Genomic DNA, 13,051 nt, shown 5'->3' with positions numbered 1-13,051 from the left:
CACGGCGTGTCCTTGGCTCTTGAGATGAAAGAGGGATGTTCTGATCAGATCTGAGTGTTTGTTGTTATTTCGGTGAGGACGGTGGCGTGGCTCTCCCCGGCCCCGAGGCGATCCACAGAAGGCGGGCCGAAGGGGCACGTTCGCTCATGCTCGCGCCGTCGACGCGGACGCGTGTGTGACCGACGCAGTTGTGCGGCGGCGCTGTTTGTGCGATCGCCTGATTGTGTCTGTTTGTTCGTGCTCGGCTGCCTTTGTGTGACATAGCGAGCGTTTGATTTGCCACCGCTGTAAGGGACTGTGTGTGGCTGAGTTTGCGTGTCTGTGTATGCGTCTCGTTGGTGTGCCTTTTCTGTTTGTGACTTTGTAGTGTGTGTGTGTTTGTATGAGGCTGAGCTTGTAAGTGTTTGTGATTGTGTGTGCTTCGTAGTGTCTGTGTGAGTGTGATTGTAAGTGAGCGTGTGTATGTGTACTGTATGAGTACGTACCATGCTTTGAAAAAGTATTTGCCCCCTTCCTGATTTCCTCAATTTTTGCATATTTGTCCTACTGAATGAGTTCAGATCTTTCGACAAAATTTAATATTAGACAAAGAGAAACTGAATAAACACAAAACAAATTTTAAAAATTATTTCAATTATTTAATGAAAAACCAATGTAAAACCAAATGTAATTGATAATGACATTCTTCTGATTGAACACAGCCAGGCTTGACTGCAGCCAGCCCTGCTGAATCTAGACCTCACTCACCTTGAACTTTACCATCTGACTGAATTAGTTACCACAAAATTTATACAAGCACACAATGCCACGATCAAAGGAAATTCCAGAAGAGATGAGAAAAAAAGTTGTTGAAATATATCAGTCTGGAAAGGGTTACAAAACCATTTCAAGGCTCTGGGACTCCACCGAACCACAGAAAGAGCCATAATCTCCAAATGAAGAACACTTGGAACAGTAGCAGATCTTCTCAGGAGTGGCCAACTTGTCAAAGTTTCTCCAAGGGCATGGCGACAACTCATCCAGGAAGTCATAAAAGATCCCAGCAGAACTTCCAAAGAACTGCAGACATCTCTGGTCTCAGATAAGAGTGTTCATGACCACACAATAAGAAAGAGACAGGGCAACAAAGGGATTCATGTAATACATTATTTGAAAAATTTGTATTACATTTTGTCTGTATTTCTGAAACCATTCAGTGTGACAGATATGCAGTAACAGGGGAACTCAGTAAGGAGAGAATACTGTTTCACGGCATTGTCGGTGTGAAGTTGATTGATGGTAAGACATGCAGAGCTGACACACTCAGATGATTTCTCTCTGTTGCATGTGTTTGCCATTTGTGACGCACTACTTCAGTGTGAGCCCTCCTGCTTTAAGTCAAAGTCAGGCTAGGCTCAGGGAGTCATGATATAGTGAGACAGAAACTGCCTTTCATGCCGATAACTGGCTTTGGATTAATCACTGCTATCAGTCATTTTCTGGTGTGCGAGTATTTCCAGCAGGTGTGGGCATACATGCACTGACATGTGTATACACGTGTGTGTGTGTGCGTGTGATTGTATGTGCCCTTACATGTGCATGCACACGTTTCTCTGTGTCTTGAAGAGATGTTTGTGTGTGTGTGTGTGTGTGTGTGTATGCGTGTACACTTGCATATGTGTGGGTCAGACATTATATCTTGTGGACAGTCAAGACAAAGGGCTTCCCTGTCGGGGACTTTCCCACCGAACTCTTATCAAAGCTCTTGCTGTTCTGCTTTATCAGAGGAGTCGAGCACATTCAGCATTTCAGACCTCTGCTTTTTCTTTCCTCCACTTTATCTCTGACCGTGTGGGAGGGATTTTATGCCTCTGAGTTTGCCTAGTTTCCCTGGTTTCCTTGCTGACTGTTTGAGAGCGAGTCGATTGCTCTGTGCTCACAGTTTCTCTCGTTCCCTGGCTGACTGTTTGGGAGTGATGGCTCTGTGCTCGCCTAGTTTCCCTGGTTTCCTGGTTGTCTATTTGAGAGTGGGTTGATGGCTCTGCGCTCGCCTAGTTTCCCTGGTTTCCTGATGACTGTTTGAGAGGGGAGAGGGGGGGTTTTATGGCACAGTGGGGCATACAGAAGGGCCCTTTGTTCTCGTGTTTGACTCTTTGTTTGATGTGTTTACTCAGAGAGAGTGTTGGTGAAGTCCCCGGGCGCTCCGTGCCCCTGCGGTCGGCTACCGCTCGGAGCCCCGGGGCCCGCCTCCCGCCCCGCTGGCACGCTCGCCGACGCTGCCCGCGCTTTTTAGCGTGGCCTCCTCGCGCTGGCAGCCGCCCCAGATTCTCGTTCCCCTTTTTAATGAACCCCGCTGGCATGAAACGGCGCGCGCAGTGAAAGGCAGTCACCACCGTAACAGATTCCGTGTGCTGGCTCACGGGGCTTCGCTCCGTTTCTGCTGTTCATGCCCCCAGAACCCGCCGCGTGAGTGATTTGTAAAAGCACTACTCCGCTGTCAGGACGGTTTGGGCCCGAGGACACTGCTGGCCCGTGCTCTGAGTGTACTGTGTGTGCGGAGCCTGGCGTCGTTGCAGAATGAATCCCCGAGTAGACTGCTCGTGCTGTTGGTGTGTGCTCTGAGTGTACAGTATGTGTGCAGAGCCTGGAGTCGTTGCAGAATGAATCCCCGAGTAGACTGCTCGTGCTCTTGGTGTGCGCTCTGAGTGTACAGTGTGCGTTGAGGCTGGAGTCATTGCGGAATGAATCTCTCGAGTGGACAGCTTGTGAAACGAGAGTCTGAAACAGTGGCGGAAAAGACGGGAAGCCGCCCGATGAGCACAAGTGTGTGTCATGGCCGCCGTTTAAAAGAGGAAAGCAGAGATTTGAACTTGTGCAGAAGTTCTTCTTCGTCAAGGTTGTGGAGTCCTTGGGCAGTGCAGCTTTAAATGGTGTCCCTGGCAAGTCTGTTGAAAAGCATAATTGCGACCATTTCCCCCCCCTCCTGTTCACTGTATTTCTCGTTGCACGGCTTTATTAATGCGAGATCAGATGGAGAACAGGCCTGTGATCCTTTTTCTCCGGTTACTTCCTCATCAGTGTTTATTATGCTTTCCGGAGGGGCGAGACCGAGGTCTCCTTCCAAGTCTCGTTCTGACTCTGTTTATTGTCTTTCAGTTGTCTGACGGTGAAGGGGGGCGGGTTTGCAAATGACCTTTGCCCCCCCTCCATCTCCCATTCAGACATTACAGTAATTCTGGTTATTTGTTTTGCAGGCACTATTGTCCAGAATGACATAAATGGCTAACATGTCATGCTAGTGAATAAACACAGAAGTAACCGCACAGGCGTAACCCTGCTGTAATGAGAAAAATAGACGTCAAGCACTTCTAAAATGGAAAAAAAAGAATTGTGTTGTAAATTGCTTTGGGGCGCGTTCCTCCTAATGACAGCTGATCTCAGATTGCCTGACCACTTGTCAGAAACTGACCCCAATACAGCAATGTAAATTGGACCCCAGGACAGTAATGAAAAACTGACCCCAGGACAGTAAAGTAAATCTGACCTCAGGACAGTAAAGTAAATCTGACCTCAGGACAGTAATGTAAATCTGACCTCAGGACAGTAATGTAAAATATTTTTATCTTGGCCTTAACATCACTGTTATGTGCTTTACTGTAGTGTCACTTAAAACTTCTATGGGGCCACCATGTCATGTGTGTTTTAGGAGAAGGGATCTTTCAATCTTGTCCTCTGACCATGTGTGTGTGTGTGTGTGTGTGTGTGTGTGTGTGTTTCATTCCTGTTCTTTGACCGTGTGTGTGTGTGTGTATGTGTATTTGTTTTACTCATTTGCTTCATGTTTTGAAAAGGCCTCTTGGTTTAGCCCTGATCCTGGAAGTTTGGCAGCCTTAATGATTAAACCTCACTCTGAGCGCTGGGCCCCCCGACAACATCAAATTACCCGGATCCCATCCAGCCAATCAGAAGCCAAACCACAGCTGCACTTGGAAATGCACTGCGATACAGAAACAGCCCAGAATATCCCTCCAGGGAGGGAAGTGGGACCAATAATCAGGAGTCAGCTGCATTCTAGCAAGTAGCGGTTAGGGATACAGTCCGGAATGTTGCGGGCACGTCACTGTACAAATGGACACAACATTAAAAAGAGATCATTTACATTTAATGCAAATGTGAAGCTTACATTTACATTTAGTCTAAGCCTTCCAATCTCTCGGGGCAAGAGTGGTGGCTGTAGAGCTGAAATAAAAATAAGGCCCACAGAATGACTGTCTGTCGGATATTGTGCAAGATGTACAGTCTGTATATTGTACAGGTGAACGATCAGACGGTTATCTGTGGAATATGCGTGGACAAACAGGCATTGTGAAATGGTGTCCTTGAGGGTAGGTAGTATTTAGTCAAATTACAAATGGATTTATTGCTGCAACCTGTACTCTTTCTGAACGAGTCGTTACAAGCTCTGAGGGTTTTAAATGCCGGTGTACGCATTGCTCAACATTTTAAGCATCTAGCATTTTTCGGAAAGTAGCTGAACATTTAGCATTTACATGTACAATTCACTGAAAAAATATTCAGTGAAACATAGAACTGTGTTGTTCCCCTCAGTGTATGTGACAGCGCTGAACAGTCTTAAATGACTGATACATATGTGTTTACAGTGGTGCGGACAGTAAAGAAAATCTCTCTTTCTCTCTCTCTCTTTCTCTCCCTTTCTCCCTCCCTTTCTCTCTCTCTCTCTCTCTCCCTTTCTCCCTCCCTTTCTCTCTCTCTCTCCCTTTCTCCCTCTCTCTCCCTCTCTCCCTCTCTCCCTCTCTCCGTCCCTCTCTGCAGATGACAGCATCTCGGCGGCGAGTGCGTCGGATGTGCAGGACCGCTTGTCGTCGCTGGAGCTGCGGGTGCAGCAGCAGGAGGATGAGATCACTGTGATGAAAGCGGCGCTGGCCGACGTGCTGCGCCGCCTGGCCCTCTCTGAGGACTCCACCGCCCCCAAGAAACAGACCCCCGGCAAAGGTAGCGCTGAGCGCTCAGCACTGCTGACCCGTACACCGCAGAAACTACTGACCGCTGAGCACTGCTGACCTGTACACCGCAGAAACTACTGACCGCTGAGCACTGCTGACCTGTACACCGCAGAAACTACTGACCGCTCAGCACTGCTGACCTGTACACCGCAGAAACTACTGACCGCTGAGCACTGCTGACCTGTACACTGCAGAAACTACTGACCGCTCAGCACTGCTGACCTGTACACCGCAGAAACTACTGACCACTGAGCACTGCTGACCTGTACACTGCAGAAACTACTGACCGCTCAGCACTGCTGACCTGTACACTGCAGAAACTACTGACTGCTGAGCACTGCTGACCTGTACACTGCAGAAACTAGTGACTGCTGAGCACTACTGACCCCTCCAGTGCTGGAACCATTGCTACACAACTGACCCCTACAGCACTGACCCGTACACTACTGACCTCTACATCACTGACCTGTACTGACTCCTATACTGCTGGCTTGTATGCCACTGACTCCTACACTGCTGGTAGTACTACTGGCTGTTATACCATTGAGCCCTGAACCACAGAGACCACGGACCCAACACCACTGCCTGCTACACAGCTGGTATTATTGACCACTACACCCCCTGTAGCACTGGGCCCAGCACAACTTTTGTGTGTGCAGTCTGTCTGTGTGCAGTGTATGTGTCTGTTTGTGTGTGTGTGTGTAGCGTGTGGGTGTAGTGAGTGTGTATATGTGTGTATCTGTATGCAGTGTGTGCGGTGTGTTCAATTCAATTCAATTTGTATAGTGCTTTTTACAGAGAAATGTCACAAAGACACTTTACAGAGTAGCAAGGCAACAGACAAAAAAGTGTGTTTGTGTGCAGTATGTGTGTTTGTCTGTTTGTCTGTGTGTAGTGTACGTGTGTGTGTGTCTGCGTGCAGTATGTGTGTGTGTGTGTTTGTCTGTGTACAGTATACGTGTGTGTGTGTGTCTGCGTGCAGTATGTGTGTGTGTGTGTTTGTCTGTGTGTAGTGTACGTGTGTGTGTGTGTCTGCGTGCAGTGTACGTGTGTGTGTGTGTCTGCGTGCAGTATGTGTCAGCCGTGTTCTGGCCGCAGGCTGGCTGTTTCAGGTCATTCAGGTTCTGCTCCCAACCCCCCCCCCCCCCCCCCAAGTGATCCGACTTCTGTTTACATGCAGGAAGTGCAGGAACTGGGCCAATCACAGGATCTGTTAATAGTTTCAGTCCAACCTGGAGTCTTAGCGCTAAACGTTTCCATTCAGAACTGCTCTGCGTGTGTATGTATATGTGTGTGTTTGAGTATGAGTGCATGTGTGTGCGTGTGCGCATGCGTGTATGTGTGCATGTGGGTGTGCGTGCGTGAGTATGCTTGTTTGAGTGTGTGTGTGTTTGTGTGCTTGTGTGTGTGTGTGCAGATGCGTTTGCACTTCCAGTGTGTAGGGCGCCTCTTGAAGAGGGCAGATTATTTTTCTTTTCCTCTCTCTCTCTCTCTCTCTCTCTCTCCCTCTCTCCCTCTCTCCCTCTCTCTCTCTCTCTCTCTCTCTCTCTCTCCCCCCATCTTTGTGAGTGTGCGGTCTCACGGTCCAGGTGCAGCTGTGGAAAGCACTGCGGTCCATTTGCGGTCGGCGCATTTTTCCCTCTCCTGATAAAAGCGGAGCGGGGTCTCGGGGCCTTGGGGCCGTGGGGCCGTAGGGCTGTGGGGCTGTGGGGCCTGGGTGCCTTGGGGCCACGCGGTCGGGCAGACAGGAGCTGGGCATTCCTGTGGCGGTGCTGCCGGGAATCCGCAGGCTGCCGTTACGCTCTCCGCCTCCCCCCCCGGCCTCCCTTCCCCGGGCGATAAAAGCGCGCTTCACGCCCACGGGCACAGGGAGCGAGAGCGAGCGCTCCAATTTTTCCGCTGCCGCTGCTGCAGTACCGCGTCCCCCAGCGACCCCTCCCCCGGTCCTGCACGCTAACGCTGCGTCACGCTGCCCGTCTGGAGACCACACTGCCCGCTGCGGCCCTGCGTCTCAGTCCCAACGGGCTCAGCCCAGGCACGCCACCCTCCTCCCCTGCGTGAGGAAGAGCGTTTCCTCATCTCTCGCCCTGAGTCCGTCCTCAACTCTCTCCTGGACCAGCTCGCTTTAGCCACCTCCTTTAGCTCATTATGACATCACCCATCGGTTAATTCCATCTCCAGGGCACTGGCCTGCCCCCCCCACTCCCTCCCCGCTACACACGTTACTCAGCAGTTGTGGTTGCCAGGTGACTGACCCCCGTCGGGTCTGAGGGTTATTTTGAGCACGGCTCTGTCCTTTCTGAAGGACTGCCTTGCCTGCCTGGCGTCTGAGGCTGCGCTGCAGAAGAAGCACGTGCTCCTCAGGAAGTGAACAGGAAGCCCTGCGATCGCATGGCAGGCCTGCAGGCGCAGCCTCTGCAGAGAGAGACTCTGACACCCCACCACCCCCACCCTCCCCCCCACCCACCCCAAATCGGGCCTCTTCCTGTTCCTCAGGCATTGATTTACTCTCCCCTATCTGCTCTGAGAGAACTCCTCCACCTCTCTCAGTCCCCTCTTCCTCTACCGCTTCGTCTCTATCTCTCTTTCCCAGGCTTCTCCACCTCTGTGTCTCTCCCCTTCACTTCCTCCATCTATGTTTCTCCTCTCTGTCTTTCTCCCTCATCTTGCTTTCTCTACTGCTCAACTTCTCCTTTTCTCTCTTCCCCTCTCTCTCTCCTCTTTGTCCTTCTCTTGACCCTTATTTTAGATTCTTATTCCTCCTTGCACTCTTTTCCTCCCTCTGCCTCTTTTCCCCCCATCCATTTCTCTCTCTCTCTCTCTCTCGCCTGGGTAGGAATTTGATCGGTGTTGTATGGAGTCTGAGCATAAACCCTGGTGTGTGGGTGGGGGTGGGGTTTGAGGGTGGTGGTGAAGGGGTTGCTTGGCTGTGCGTCATCTCTGGGAAGGCGGATGAACTCTGTTTCCTGTGGCTTTGCGGAGCTCAGGGGAGGACTGGCTGCCTGCGAGGTTGCTGTAGCCGCTCTGAGTGACACCCCTGATAGGCCCCTCCCACTGCTCTGGTTGCCATGGCCACAGTCTAGCTCTCCAGTCCCGCCCCTCAGAAACAGCACAGGAACCCTCCCCACCCCACCCTGCCCCACCACCACCATGAGGATGAGGATGGTTTTTGCGGATAGGAAGGGGTGCTGCAGTCTGAGCCTTAAAACAGCTGCATTTAATACGAACCCTCTGAACCCCCCTTCTCTGTCTCCCAGGGATCTCTCAGGAGGGAGTGGGGGCCTAAAGAACTGCTTGGCGGGGAGGGTTTTTTTTTTTTTTTTTTTAACTGCCGTCTGTTGCATTTAATCATTTTGATTCCGATTTATGGAATTGAGTTTGATTTTTGTTGTAGCTGTTGAAATTGGTCCCAATTGTGTGGGTGAACAAGCAGAACTGGGTCAGTAGGTTCTGGTGGCGTCATCTTGCAGCCTCTGGCTGTGGCAGGATGTGTGTAATGAGGAAGATCGGAAGAACGCAGATCCTCAAAACAGAGGCCGCGCTCCCTCATTCCTGTGGGGCGGGGGCACGCGGGGCACGGGCGGGTGACGGGCACGTCTCGAGCTGTGTGATTGGGCGGAGCCCGCCGTTGGGTTGGCTTGTTCCTGCTAGGAAGTAAGGAGCCATGAAACAGACCCGTGTGTCCCTGACATCGGATAGCCCTCCCCTGTTCCCAGCACCTGCTCATCGCACGCAGTGTGTCAGCGGTCAGTGCTCTTTAAACCCGGTTTGTTCCGGCTCTTTCTGTGGCTGTGCGGCTGCAGTTCAGCGGTTCAGCCAGCAGCCTTCAGCCACCAACGTTTTCAGCCTCAGTGCTGTAATTGGACTTTTTTTTTTTTTTTTTTTGACTGTGTGTCATTTACTGTATGACAGATGTTTATAACTGGGTCTCGTTTGTGATGTGGTTTTATTAGTGGTTACTCTCAGCAGTTAGGTTTTCTGTGTGTGTGTGCGCGTGTGTGCTCGTGTGCGTGCGTCATCTTAAATGCGATTTTATCAGTGCGTGTGCTCTTGGGATTTGTCTCGATTAGCGTGTGTTCTTCCGTGGTGTCCGCTGCTGACCCGAAACTTAAATCGGTTATCTCTGCGACGAGCCCTGCCGCCGTTAATCTCCTCGCCTCCTTATCCAATTACCTGGTCTGCTGGGTCGAGGCTAGCAGGGAGTCTGCGCTCATTAATCCTTCCTTTTGTTCTTGTTCGGCTCCCTGTGAACTGCTCCTGCCCCCCCCCCCCCCCACCCCACCTCATTCCCATGACCCTCTCCAGACCTCAGTGCACCAGTGTGTAGCTTATCATTTTACTTTGGGCGTATCCACGTGAATACAGCCTGCAGTCCCACATGGTTACATAGGGGGAGCTAGGCACTTGGAGCGTTCCATATGCCTTGTGTCCTGAGGGGATTGTCTGCCCATCAAAGTTGACTGTTTACCCTGTGTTGTCCTTGTGATAACAAGAGCTTGTTCAGGAAGCAGAGCAAGATGGGATTGTGTGTATTTGATATTGTGTATTGGTCTACGACAGTATAGAAGGATTAAACCTGATCCAGTGCTCTGGGGAACTCCATGAACTGAGCTGAGGCTATTATTGTACCATGATTTTACCTTATTGTCCGATGTCTCATCCAGTTTTTGAGATTTGAATGGTGCGAGGATCTGGACAACATGGGCCAGTCAGTGTGAGATGATTGAAAAGGGAATCTATAATTGCCTTTGTGCATTTTTGAGCACCTGACCAACTTGGGGCCCCACCACACAAGTTTGGGACATTTCAGAAACGTTTGTCTGCACACCCTCTAGGTATAGCCTAACTGGTGCTGCTGGGTGATCATCAGCACAAGTGCTCCCAATATAAAACAGGGACAAATGACAGGGCAGCTGGACTAACCAATCGCAGCGGAGAGGGAGGTGGCTGAGGCCTGTAGCATGGAGAGCCTGTCTGTGCGCTGAGACTGGCTGAGCTTTGGCAGGAGCAGGGCTGTCTGTTTGGCATCAGTGCTGCTCATTCACACCGTGACCATACAAAGGAAGAGCGGCGCTGCTGGGAAACTTCTCAGGAACTTGACTTCCTATTACATGGAAAACACTATGTGCTAGCAGTCAGTTAGCACTCCATTAGCAGTTAATAGAAAAATAAAAAAAAAAGCAGGAGTTGCTTGGACGTTGCCAATGTCAGATGCCCGTTTTTCGAATGCGCGGTGAAGGAATATGCACACCCTTAAAAAGCCTTCATCCAGAACCTCCTTTAAAGTCCTGGGCGGCTCGGACAGTTAAGGTGCCAGCTAAAAATGCCAGCTGTACCCTGTACCCGAGATGTGGCATATTGCTGCCCTGGCACAGGTACTGGCTTAAATCCACCCCCCATGCCAGGGTTCCCTTTCTGGGGGGTACTGCGGCATTATCTCTCCACAAGAGCATGCCAGGCCCCCACGGGTGAGCAGGCCTCACCGGGGACGGTCTGTATTTATCAGCGTATTACCGCCAAAGTCTCAGATTTGTATGAGTGTATTGTGTGATAGTTTGTGAGTGGGACAGTCAGGGAAACGGAACTTCGCGTCTCTCCTGACTCTCTCTCTCTCTCTCTCGCCCCCTGCAGGACAGAACCCGCTGCGCGAGGCCTACTCCATGTCCTGCATTTCTAACGGCAGCTCCAGCAGCCGCAAGCCCAGTCACAGAGACGGCCCCTCTGCGTCCGTCACCAGGAAGGAGACCCTCTCCTCTGCAGCCAAGAGGTACCGGCGGACAAGCACACGGACATTCTAGCACAAAGACAAGCTAGCACACGGACAAGCTTGCACACAGACACGTTTGCACATATGCATTCGTATGCATACTTATGACACAGACACACGCACACATTGATGCAGATATACTTAAACACAAGCATTATACAGATGCGCACACACACACACACACACACACACACACTGGTACATGCAAACACCTGCACGCGTCCGCAGAAACACAGTGGCTCATGTACGCATTGACACTCACATCCACACGGAAACAGATACGCTCGCCTATATAAAATAAACACACAGACACACACGCACGCACGTGGACGCACACCCACACACGCACGCACGCACACACACACACACACACACACATGCACACACACCATAATACTGTATATTGTTTCATGAAGCAATTTGACTCCCCAGTGGACCCATTGACTCCTGTCCAATGAGTTTCTTTGTGAATGGCAGAACTGTCACAGGGTTTGGTTTTGAAGTGTTAATCTAATCTCTGGCAGAAAACCAGTGTTTGCATATGTGCGGATCACAAATGTTCCCTTTCTTCATTGCAGCCTGACGATTCAATGTGGAAAAACCACAGGAATGTGAATCATTCAGGGATTTAGACATTCAGATTCAATCATATAGTTAAGCCTTTTTCTTCATGTATTACGAAACATGACTTGTACTTGTTTTCAGGAAGTGCCAACTACGGCTGCACCATGCAGAGGACTTGCTTGGTTTTTATTAATGATAAGCTCACAGCCACGCTGTGCTACAGTTGTGTTTTTCATATGAAGTGCTGGGGGGTCTTATCCGCATATACATGTGCACCAGTGTCCATAGGTCTGTGTCTGATGAGTGCACGCGGGTTGGAAACCTGCACTGATAAAGTGATTTCTGCCCAGAATAACTTCTGTGAGCCAGGCGTTCTGTGAACCCGTGTGTTGTTTCAGAGGGATGACCCCTCCCTTGTGTTTTGGAGTTCTCTCTCTCCCCTCCTCTCTCAGAGTTTTGAGATAAACTATCTCCCCAGTTTTTGGTTCCTGTTTCTCCCTGTTGCTTTGAATCCTCCTTCTTTTCCCCTCCCATTCCCTTGTGTGTTTTTATGTATGCCTTCTCCGTGTGTTTTAGATTCCTCCTCTCTCTGTGTTAGGAGCTCCTTCTCTCCCTGTGTCTTTCAGGGTCAACCCTTTGTGTTTTGGGGTTCCCTCTGTGTTTGTGTGTTTGCGGTCCCTCTGTGTCTGTGTGTTTTGGGGTCCCCCTGTTCCAGCGTGTTAGGTTTTCATGACTGTGCCCCTTGCTAACCCCCTGGTTGTATTGCAGCGGTCCAGAGAAAAAGAAGGAGAAGCCGCAGATGGAGGGGATCAAGGAGAAGGAGGAGCCGCAGGCTAACGATAAATGCCCTGCCAGCCCCCAAGCGCCGTCCCCCTCCCACCACCCCCCCTCCCCCCACCCCCCTCAGTCGCAAAGACAGTCCCAGGAGAACAAGAGCTCCTCTCCAGCCAAAAGGTTCCTTCAGCGCCCACCCGCATGCCAGGGGGCTGGGCTGCCCCGCTATGGACGAAGGGCTGGAATGCTTTCCAACACACACCCACACGCCCCCAAATCTAACCCACCTGCTTAACCCTCCCGCCAACACCCCCCCCCCCATCTTAACCTACTTCTCTCTGAGGTCCAGATCTCACAGACGCACACACACACACACAGGCACGCACACTCAGGTGCAGTACAGGAGCAAGCGCTAACCAAGCACTCCGGTAAATCTGTGGGTTATGACTAGTCCTTCTTCAGACAACCTGTCAGTCTGTGTGCCTTTGCTGTATAGCAGGGGAAACTGGAGCTGTCTCACAGCAGGGGTCCATAATGCAATGCAGATGCCCCTTGTTCTGCTCTGCATGTCCTCATTTATCCACTGCAGCCTGAATGCCTCTCAATCACTGTGGTTCTAAAGGAGCCCTGTCTGAAACCAACCTACCAACCAACCAGCCAACCAGCTTCTGTGTGAGGCTGGGTGTGGTTTCCAAGGCCAGACCTGGGACCTCACTGGGTGAATCTGAACTGTTACTCAGTGTAAACTAGCCTAAGAAGGAAACTAGGCCCCGCACGTTAGCCTGCATACACATACGCAAATATAGTCCTGTAAAACCCTTACATCCGATAAGACCATCCTTTCGCCTTCTCCACCTCTTCTCTCTCACCTTCTTTTACCCACATCCCCTCTTATTCTCATTTTTCCATAAATCCTCCTGTTCCTCTGCCTCCTTATGGCCTC

General features: G+C 50.8%; 1 protein-coding gene across 1 annotated transcript in view; it reads left to right on the top strand.

The window, feature by feature from the left end:
• LOC135245054 (echinoderm microtubule-associated protein-like 4) overlaps positions 1-13,051 on the top strand; it is a 47,933-nt gene that overhangs the window by 8,270 nt on the left and 26,612 nt on the right. Inside the window, 3 exon segments of the mRNA XM_064317823.1 lie at positions 4,813-4,992; positions 10,635-10,770; positions 12,103-12,288. Coding sequence (XP_064173893.1) covers positions 4,813-4,992; positions 10,635-10,770; positions 12,103-12,288 — 502 coding nt within the window.

The sequence above is a fragment of the Anguilla rostrata genome, chromosome 18 (assembly GCF_018555375.3).
Source record: "Anguilla rostrata isolate EN2019 chromosome 18, ASM1855537v3, whole genome shotgun sequence".
NCBI lineage: Eukaryota > Metazoa > Chordata > Actinopteri > Anguilliformes > Anguillidae > Anguilla > Anguilla rostrata.
This window is presented reverse-complemented; position numbering and strand designations above follow the sequence as displayed.